General features: G+C 41.8%; 1 protein-coding gene across 1 annotated transcript in view; it reads right to left on the bottom strand.

Annotated features, from left to right (window-relative positions):
* Window positions 1-10,984, bottom strand: part of LOC147683762 (arylacetamide deacetylase-like) — a 190,801-nt gene extending 179,817 nt beyond the window's left edge. The window contains exon 1 of the mRNA XM_086944131.1: window positions 10,709-10,984. Coding sequence (XP_086800257.1) covers window positions 10,709-10,846 — 138 coding nt within the window. The 5' untranslated portion in view covers window positions 10,847-10,984. The remainder of the gene's footprint in view (window positions 1-10,708) is intronic.
* Between the last annotated feature and the right edge of the window lie 320 nt (window positions 10,985-11,304).

Here is an 11,304-nt window from a genome sequence, read left to right on the forward strand (position 1 = left end):
TGGGAAGAGCAAAGGCAAGTATGAAGGGCCTGAGGGGACATCTAATGAGAGAAGATTAGAATATCAGTTGCTTCTGTGTTGGGCTTTGAAACTTCACACCCAGTCATCCACTCTTAATATGCAGATCTGAAAACCAGAGCCTGTATACTACGATATGTAATTAGAAGACTGTGTGGATTACTAATGGTATTTAATGCATCTGTGTAATGTAAACATTTGTATTCTGCAAGTATGTTAAATTACACTTGATAGAACGGACTGTGAATCATCTCCCATCTATCCATTGCAACAATCTATTTCTCCCTATTTAGCTTTGTGCTATGTAAATACCAAAACACACATACAGATGAACACGTACAAAATCGTGGTATCCCTTCGGGTGTTCATTCTAGCCTTAGTGGATATAACAGCTGGTTGCTTGCTTTCACTCAGGCCCTTTCTTAGCTGTCCCCTGTATTGCAAAAGCCTAAGAAGCCAGCCCACAAAAATGCACTGCATCCAAAATGAAGGAGTGTTTGTTGGCCCTCTCTGCTGTGCCCCAAAGTGGGAAACACTTGCCTTTTCTAATTAATAAGTGATTCAGGAAAGAGCTCTATCTCTCAAGCCAGGGTGTGCATCTCATGAGCAGAGCATCACATGTTACTGTTTCCCATCATTGTAGTACCAGAACGTGGGTCTCTATAAGTCCTAGTATTGCGGCCGCCCCTAGACTAAGAGTATGTTTTGTTGCACAGTGTGGGGAACTGACTCCAAACCAGAAAAATAGACATCTAGACTTAGCTGACTGAAGTAGATGGCACTTCATGGAGAAAGCGTGTCACCCAAGAGCAATGCAAATCTTGCACACAGCACATCTGAACGGAACTGAAGGACATATTTGTTGTCTGATGGAGGACTCAGAATTCCTGGACTTTGAAGGTGAAGCGCCTGCATTGTCCATGACTGGTCCATAACATTCCTAACTTGGAGGGAGTGCCCTTTTCTAAAGAGGAGGAATATGACAACTTTTACTAGTGACCTTAAGTTTTAGGACTATGCTATTATTTTGATGCAGTCAGCCACCCCTAATTCCAGACCTGTTCGTATCATCCCACTAGCCCTCAGAATTCAAAATATATCAAGGTACGAAATTAAAGTTGGATTTTAATCTTCAATTAAATTCCCTAGTTTTGACTGTGATCTGTCGCGTTCATTGGGTAGCCCAGATCTCTGTGGGGAATCCACACTTTGTCCAGCATCCCACCAGTGGAAAATTCCAACCACCACTACTAATTTCATGACATGACGATATTGGGTAGTAACCCATATCCACCACCAGTAATTCCCCTACATTTAAAATATGACTGTGGGACTAGTTAGGCAGTAACTTGTATACCTTACTGCCTCAGTCTTGCAATTTTGTGAATGCCTTTATTTTACCTACTTTATTTTCCTTCATGTAAATAAAAAATGACCTAGAGCCTCATGTACTAATATTACCAAAAAGAAATTGGAATTTACAAATAACATCAATTCGCAATTTGCATTTTCCTATAGGGATTGTTACTGAAATGTATGCATTAGAAGAGCTTGAAATGCGTGGTCCTAATCTTACCAAAAGCATTGGTGACCTACCACAATATTAAGCATGAGGAAGTTTGCAAATTGTGACCCACTATGATTGGCTAGAGTCACAGGTATGAAGGCCTGCTGGGTTCAGCAGACATTTTCGGGTGTCACAATTTTGACGAAAATTGTGAGAAATGCTTTTTATTAAGCATGGATATAAAAGGTCCATTATTGATCCCTATGAGACTGTGCGTGAGAGCTACTGTTATTGATTGTTTACTTGCCTCTGCACATCGAAATTCTTAATGTCCACAAACCACAACACTGAAGAGTAATTCATCCATAACATTTATTATTCTGGCTGTCCATAACATACAGATTACATATATTACAATCAATTAAACTAAAATAACATGGAAAATCAAAAGTTTACAATGTTCTCATATACATGAAAACATAAAACACACATGTAGTCAAATGTCCACACTTATGAAGCTCAAGGTATCCTCGTATTGGAGACCCCTTCCCATTGGCGAATGGTTATCACCTCCTTTGACTTGGTGGTAAAATATTAATGTTTTGACCGGATTATAGTCTCAAAACATTAGTACACCAAGAAATGGGTATTTGGAAAGGACCCCTTTACACACCCTTTGCAAAGACCTATTCGATATTTATTCACCAATCCAAACTGCGATTCTGTAATGTGTTACCGAATCACAATTTGAGTTTCACAGATTTAAAAATACCAGGTTCGGATTTGAACTTTGCGACTGCCATATTGCTTTGTACATGAGGCCGATATTGATTAATAAAAAATCACTGTCTGGACTTGCAACTCTGGGTGCATTTTGCTTTGTGCGGTTATGGAGTGTTGGTGAATCTCTGAACCCTTACCGGCGGAGCATTCCTCTTGTAATTAACTCCACTTCTTGCGGCCCCCGCTTCGCGGGCGCCACTCGTGCAGTCATCAACGAGGGAGTGCTGTTTCTACCTGCTACACCTGAGGCAGTGCCGAACCTCGCCTTGAGACTGACCCACAGACGGCCAGTGGGACTGCGAGGACCAGCGTGCAGTGCGGCTTGGATCTGTCGCAGCTGGTCCTCTTCCCGCCTCCTCCCTCACCTCCTCCTATTTAGTCTCCGACTTGCCCGCACACGCGAAGCCCGGGCCAAGGGCTGGTCGGTTCTAGCCCGTTCCAGACAGATTAAGAAAGGACCGGCCCACCCCTCTTGTGTTTAAATCCTCGTGGGACTAAAAACTGTATGTACTCTACACTAAACTATTGATTACGAGTGCCTGTGTACTATTATAGATTAAGCGTTATTCAGGATGGCCACTCGTGAAAGTAGGAGCAAGGCTGCAAAGGGGGGGACAGCTAACAGGTACCCTTGACAACTTTATTATCAGAGCTAACTCGGTAATAGATCAGGGCATAAGTTTAATGGAGCAAAGAGTGTCATTGGATCTAGCAGTGGCCAGAAGAATGTCACAGGACCCTGTAATGACCAAAAGATCGTCCTTGGGTCACATAGCATCTGCCAGAACCCCAGAACACATTGACTGTTCTACTCTTATTGTGTCACAAGCAGACGTGCACCACACTCCTAGCTCACATCCTCAGGTACCTACCCTTACACAAGTGCCAACACATTTGCTTAATGATCCCATAGCCCTTATAGGGTCAGTTGCAGTGGACGATATTACAAATGAAACCATAGAGTTAGAGGTCGAGGAAGACAAGGCTAACATAAGACAACTATGTGAGAGGGTGCTATATCGAAACGGAAATGCCCGACCGCTCCTGCTCACGCCAGAAAAAAAGTAAAAGTTACAAAAGCACAGGGGAATAGGGACATAGTGAACAAAGAGGATGAGGAAATAGGGCTTGTTCCACAGGCAGTACAAAGTGGGCAGGATGAGGATGATGCTCAAATCGTTGTTAATCTAGATATACCAGAGGAATCACAGGATTCTTTAGTTAGAGACGAGATGGGAGATAATAGAGCAGGGACGGCTGATGAGGGGACTGCAATCCTGCTAAAGAACATGGGGGACATTTAAAAAAACCTTCTAACCCCACTGGAAACCAGATTGACACGCATAGAAAACCAGTTACTAGAGGTTGAAAAAAGTATTATAACACTGGCAAGTCTCAGAATAGTTGGATTACCATCTAAGCCAACCGCGGGTGTGTAACGACCGGATTTGCGGACCAGATAGAATCAGCTCATCAGAGCACCACTAACCCAGCCGAAACGTAACCACCTCCCTCCTTAGGACCTATTTACAACAGGTATCTATGTTTCCTACCCAAGGATGGGGAATTAGCAATATACATGCTTGGATCTTCTACAATACCACACTCATACAATATAGTCTCGCGACCATGTAGGCCCAGACTCGCTCAAGATAGGCACTGTATCCCCCCAGTGCTCTCGCTATTACATACAAACACAAGCCACAATCCTGTGGGTATACACACTAACCTCAGTCAGTGCTCTCATTAACGCCTCTTTCTCTAGAGACGATCTCATTACACACCGGTATCCCTCCCGATGTTCTCATTAACGCCGCCTTACAACGACGATCACTTTCCTATGAATACCTTTAGCTCTTCATGTTGGGAAATCTCTCACTATCCACTAGAGGTACAATACTACAATATTATGAATCAATGGCCGAATTACACGGTGTACAACTTATTCTCTATTTCAAGGGCTCCTCTCCCCCTAATTATTCAGTTACCATTTACCTGATCGGGGTAGCATCCGTTCGTGCAATAGCACCTGACTAGAAGAAAGGTTAACTTTACTGTATAAGAATAAGAGGTGTACACATTGGTTCAATAAGAACTGGGGTATCTTTATTATGATAAAAACAATAGCAATATAATACTATACTATAACATATAGCCTGAAAAGGAAAATGAAAGGTTAGAATGTGTGCACACTAATAAGAAAGGGTCGACGTCACCTTATTAATATGAAGTCTGGACTCAGCAGTCATCTGGGTTCCCTTCTCGTCTGTGCCTTGGCTCGTCTTAGGATCACACCTCTGCAGTCACGGATACACGTCTGCACCGCTATGCTCTGTCTCCTCCGTTTCCCTCCAAGTCACTGGAACCTTTCTCTTATCAGCTGCTTTCTCTCTGGCTGTTCTGCACTACTCCTCTCTCCTCTCAATCACGGACTGTCTCCACTTCTCAGCTTCAATCTTATAACTCAGTTTCTATCACTCTGGTATTCGTTCTCTCAACTTAACTGCTTCACTCTGTATGCTCTGATCTTAACATCAAAGCTCGCCAGCTGCTCCAACTAAAATAACTTCAATCTTTCTAAGAGAGAATCAGCTTCTCTGTCTTTCTCGCACTTCAAGATGGCGACTGTCTGCCTTGAAATAATTAATTGCATTGATGCTAACGACTAGCTGCCGCCTACAGACTGACTGATTCACTGCCTCATGCCTTCGCTAATATGGAAGCTTGTCCCTTCATGGAAAGTTACGGCCAGTAACCTGCCGCCCACCAAATTCTTGTACCTCCCCGTACCAAGGACACGTTCTCAGCCGGTCGGCCTGATGTTATGTCTTTGGCATGGAGAAAAATACAGTCTTTCGATAAGGGCCAGCTTGAGCCGGTTCTCTCCAAGCGAACAACACCTCGTAACTAAAACATTACATTTGACCTAGAAGCATCTCAAGCTACCGGGGCAGAAAGAAAGATGGAGTCTCTCCCGTTTGAGGCCTACAAGGCCCGAGATCAGCATAACTCCATGAAAAGTATACTAACACTCGGACTCAGGACGGATTATCACTAATACTCAACATCTATCCCTTAACATAGGTTTATAAGCCCTAATCTAAAGAAAGGGGTACAGGATTGTGTCAACACGCCTTGTGAATAGGCTCTATTTACGGTTCTAATCCTTCTATTAGAATGATAGTAGACTAAAGTCACCTCCAATCACCTTCCCTCATGAAAGGGCCCAAAAAAAGTCGGTCAGAACAGGGTGCAATCCTAATAACACCAGCACTAGATGTGAAAACATCCCAGCCTTTGACCTAGGGAACGAGTGAGAACAATAAAAATACAACTATGGTGAACTCAGTAAGTTCTGTTGCAACAGTTAAAGAAACCCCAGTACAGGGCACTAATGTTATTAAGTCCAAACAGCAGGATCAGAAAGGGTATCAAACAGAGAGGAAACCGAGGGGAGGTTATATCAATCTACCACCAGATGTTAGTCCCTATGTAATTGTCCTGACAGGGGTCCCTGAGCTAGGCAACCAATACGAAGAATCCTTTTGGACACTCAAAAATAAAGTATCATATTGGCTTAATGAAAATAGGCCCTTACCTACTCACATAAAGAGTAAAATCTTAATGGTTCGAAGGGTCCCTTGGATAGGCCCCACAAGAAAATCAACCACTGGTGATTGTGTGGTAGTTAACTTTGAAGACCCACGAACTGTGCACCATATATGTTCATTGAACTCTCAAGGAGGGAGCTCCGCAATTGAAACCAGACCACTTTCGTTTTTTTATCCACCCAGGATGCATCCTGAAGGTGGCGGAAGTTGGACTAGGGTCAATTATCATGCTCGGAGTGGGATCCGTGATAGGGGCATAGGCAATCCAAACCAATGGGTAGGGGCACCAACTGTCAACAGATTTAGCTGCTTAGCAGCAGTAGATTGACTGAAGCCAATTGTGGGTTGTATAACTAGCACCAAAGGGAGACCATGTATGTTGAGTCCTATGCTCAATCATGACCATAGGAAAGGACTTACAGAAATCCCTAGTGTTACTAGCAGCGAAGGAGTAGTTGTGGCAGCTTGTGCCCAGGGGGACGGACCACAGGATCCATCAATACAAAACCAGGGTGTATAAATAGTGTCACCATACAGGGAGAGCGAACTGAACCCCTGGAAGGACAGAACTCTCTGGGAGAATTATCTATGGGAGTTATCACTTTAAATATCAGGTCTCCAAACTTGGAGCTACCACCCATGAGTAGCAGTAATGATAAGATTCTGAAATTAATATCATGGAATATAGCTGGAGTAGCAAATAACCTGAGGGACCCTGATTGGGCAAAGATTCTGGTGATTTTCGCTTTCTTCAAGAATCATGGGCACTCGATACGCCTCATAGGGTAGAATATAAGTCCTTTGGAATTGGTGCCTTCCCCTCTGTAAGGGGAAGGCCATCAGGCGGTTTAATCACCTGGGTCAAATTAACTCTAAGGATCAAGGTAGAAGTTATAGACACAAGCTCGTTGGACATACTGGCATTAAAAATTACAACTAGCGAAGGGAAAATACTCAACTTAATTAATGTCTATAATAGACCCGCTTCAGTATCCAAGGAATCATTAACTTTGGTAAAACTGGACTCCTTCTTAAGTAGAATAGTTGACAAAGAAGCTGTTATTATAGCTGGCGACCTAAATTGCAACTATGAACCAATCCTTGGGCTGAGCGATGTTTTTGATGAAGAAGACCAGGCAAATAACATTCCCTTGTTGGACAATAATGATCCTGTACATTGTTCAGTTCTGGCAGTTCAATTAGTTAAGTTGTCCGCGGAACATGGTCTTAGGGCTTGTAACGGATGACTCCCGTCGGATACTTCCAAAAAGCCAACATTCTTCAAGAACAATTGCAAAAGCAATTTAGATTTTGTAATCATTTCATTGACTATCTGGCAGCACATGGTTGACTTAGAGGTGAAGGACAGGATAGAGAGCGATCATCGTCCCTTGGACTTACAGCTAGAAGCATGCTTGGTCAAGGGGGCTGGGAGTGCAAAGATAACTGATGCACATAGCGGTTCACGTGACAAGATTTTTGTTAGCAACAACAGAAGAGCCCTAAAGTGGTCTCATATACTGGAGCATGACGACATCCTTGCAGTAATTTATTTACAATTTGCAAGTTCATTCTTGGCCTTCATAGGTTCCCCACCTGAGGCAGATAATCCTAGACACTTTATTGCACTCCACAATGAGTTTTTTAAAACTCTGAAACTCCTAGTCACAAAAATGCCAAAAAAGAACCATCAGAAATTGCAAATCTGTCTCATAGCATGCCATGGTATGGCAAGACATGCAGGCAGTGCAAGGAAAGCCTCTTGTTGGCGATTAAAACTAAATCTCTCGACGATGTTAGGTTGGCAAGAAAAGTTTATTAACAGGTGCAGGCTGTTTCAAGGAAAGCTTGGGAGGAAGATAATTGGGCGGATATGCTGGTAGCTGCAAAGGCTAAGGACAATGTAGGCTTCTGGAGGTTAGTTGCCAATGGGAACCACGAAGGGAGAGTTGTCAAGGATGTTTACCTTGACAAACTCACGTGGGTTAATCACTGTACTACCTTATATAAAAAATACGATGAAGCTAACCTGGAATTTACAATAGAGGAAACAAGCAGCCATTAATGCAGAGAAAAATGGCAAAGCACCTGGCTTAGATAAAATTCCTGGGGACCTCTACAAGCATGATCTAAAGGTATGGGCACCTTATATAAATTATTTGTGCAATATGCTGTCTTGTAGTATAGATTTTCCAGAAAGTTGGCGGGAGCTGAGATTGTTTTAATTTTTAAAAAGGGTGATCGTCGGAACCCTCAAATTACTGACCAATTAGCCTAATGGATATTCTCCAGAAAATGTATTCTTGGCATATTTTAATTTGTGTAAACTTGTGGATGGAAGATAACTCGGTCCTCACGAAGTTTCAAGCTGGGTTTAGGAACAAAGTGAGCACCATCGACCAAGTTTTTAGATTTTGTTGCCTTTATTGGAAATATGTTCACATTTAAAAGGGACATTTATACGTTGCTTTCGTAGATCTTAGAGCAGCATTCGATCTAGTGCCACGAGATCTTCTATGGAGGTCCCTCCATATGGCAGGGCTACCCAGCTGCCTGTTGGTTCAGATAATTGGACTGCATGCCAAGAATTTTGCCAAAGTGAGATGGGGCCCCAATGGGGAATTAACCCAGAATATACCTATTGAGCGTGGCGTTCGCCAAGGCTTCGTCCTGGCCCCCACTTTATTTTCCCTTTTTGTGAACGATATCCCTGTACACTTAGAGGGTTGTAAAAATGACTCCCCAAAATTAAATGGGGAAAGGGTACCCGCGTTATTATTTGCGGACGATACCATTCTAATTTCTCAAACTAAGAAAGGCCTACAGGCACTACTTCATTCATTTAGTGACTATTGTAACAGGAAAGGTTTGGAAATTAATGGCAAACAAACTAAATGCATGGCCCTAAACCCTATCAAACCACAAAAAGGTTACCTAACACTAAACATCCAAAAATTGGAATCAGTCCAAAACGTTTCCTACTTGGTGGTTACCCTGGACTCTAATTTCACGTGGAGGCCCCAAATTGAGAAAAGTAAGCTAATATTTACACAGAACCCTATACCCATCCTAAGGAGGCAGGGTGCAAGCACTAGCAAAGCTGTGTCACCAGCATTAGAGCTATTTAAATTCAAAGTTCAATCAGCAGCTCTTTATGGTGCTGAGATTTGGGGGCCCATGTCAAAGGATGTTTTTACAATTTTGGTGAACAAATTCATGAGAAGCCTTGTAAGGGCCCCAAAAAGCACTCCTTTAGTACCACTTCAGTTGGACCTAAACGTCAAAAGAACCAACCATTACACTATTGTCCGGCCATTAATGTTCTGGGTGAGACTTTGGCTAACACCAGAATTGCTTGACTATAGTAATGGGTTAAAAGAGGTAATGTGTATGGATGTATCGAATTCCAATGTTTGGCTAAAACATGTTAGATTGTGGTTAACCAAGATAGGTTTATCTCAATCTCAATTTTGGGAGAATCCGGAAAGGTTACCGTACAACTCTAAAAAAATGGTGAAAATGGCCTTTTGGGTTTTTTTTAATAACCAAATGACTAATGGAAATAGTGGTGGGACTTTAGTAAACAACTTCATAAGCTTCAAGGACGAGCCTCTTTTTGAGATTTTCCTAGATGAAGTTGAGCTCCCGCTAGCTAAAACCCTTTTTATGAAACTAAGATATGGTAACCTTCTGACCAACTCAACCCTGGCACGCTGATCTAGAAGGGGCAATGCTGTTGATGATTCAACGACCAGCGAAACATGTACTATGCGCGAGGGTAATCTCAAGGAGGATGACCAGCACATCCTTTTCTTCTGCCCAGCCTATTTGTCGGCCAGAAGAAAGTGGATCAAACCTTTATGCAATCTTTTGGGAATAAGGTCATGTAAGATGGCACTAAGAATGATCAAATCGGATACAACCCGAACAATAGTATTTAGTGTCAGCAGATTTTTGCTTTCTACCCACTTTGTGCGCAAGAAAAAAGGCCTAAAGCTATAAGGACAAAGTTGTATACCACTTGTTCACTTGGTTTTATTTGTTTAGTGGTTTGATTGTGTGTATTTTTATGGTTAATTGTTCAGCTCCTTGTCCAAAAGTTTCACTAGCTAGGTATGCTGCTATGTTTTATACTTGTCTTTTTTAAACCGTATTGATTTTATTAGCCATATTTGTCAGTTGTTTTAAAAATGGGGTTTGACATGTATTTTATAAATGAAATGTGTTTGCTGTGCAAATCTTTTGTGGCCATGTAGTGCCGAAATAAAGACCAATTGATTGATTGATTAATAGTTGATTAATATTATATTAATAGTTGATTAATAGTTCTGGCGGATAGTCAGTTTATTGAATGTGATTGCTTGTATAATACGTACTGAATCCCTGTTTCCACTTCCCCTACCGCTTCCTGGAGTTAGCTAACCTCTGCCTAAATATTGCCTCATTAGAGATCTGTGTCTTCGTTGTTCTATTAAAATTAGGCCTCACACAAGTACAGGAAATAGATTCACAGCATTGTAAAATAAAGATTAATATATTCTGGCCATGAAGACAATAATCAGTTCATAAACCGTTCCATACATTAAAAAACATATGTAAGTAACCCTTAATAAGCTACATATGATGTACGATACCGAATAATGCATTTAGACTTTTCATTTACAATTTTAGCGGAGGTTTTTTGGGATTAGTTACATTTTTAAATTTTTTCAAATATATATAGCAGCAAACAGTACTTTCTAGAGTATGTCGTCGCATTACAGGTCTGAAGATACAATTTGGAACTTACCACACGTGTAATTGTTCCAAACATCCAACTTAATACAGTCATTTTCCATCTCTCCTCGGTGTTTTCTGGAAGAGGTTTATACAAACAATACGCCACAAAAATAGCAGCGATTGTGAAGAACAGTAATTTCGAGGCCATGGCAAATTACCGACTCATTCGGTGCTGCTCGAGGTAAAGCTCCTTCTAGTCAGTACAGTCACATGAGTTTTCACTACAATGGCAGCTTTCATCTGACACCTGGTGGAACTTGGACTCAGGTCCCCTCTGTCCAATAAGAAGGGAGCAGGGGTTTGGCCAACCACAGGCAGTCCATGCTGTAAATTAGTAACAAGGTTTGCACAGGGCAGTTTCAAGAACAGGCTTGCTAGCCATTGTCTCAAGGCTTTATCTGTGTGACCTGGCACAGTGCGTGGTTATGCAAGACATTCGAGTGAAAGGACATAGTTCTGTTTTATGATTTAGCATTTTACAAAATAGGAAATCGTAATGCTCAGCAAAATAGATTGCCAACAATTATTCCGTATGAAAAAATCACTCTACTTATAAACAATTGTTTAACTTGCATTCTTGCTTCTAAATCTGATGGGGCCAGTAAC

The sequence above is a fragment of the Lissotriton vulgaris genome, chromosome 11, assembly GCF_964263255.1.
Source record: "Lissotriton vulgaris chromosome 11, aLisVul1.2, whole genome shotgun sequence".
NCBI lineage: Eukaryota > Metazoa > Chordata > Amphibia > Caudata > Salamandridae > Lissotriton > Lissotriton vulgaris.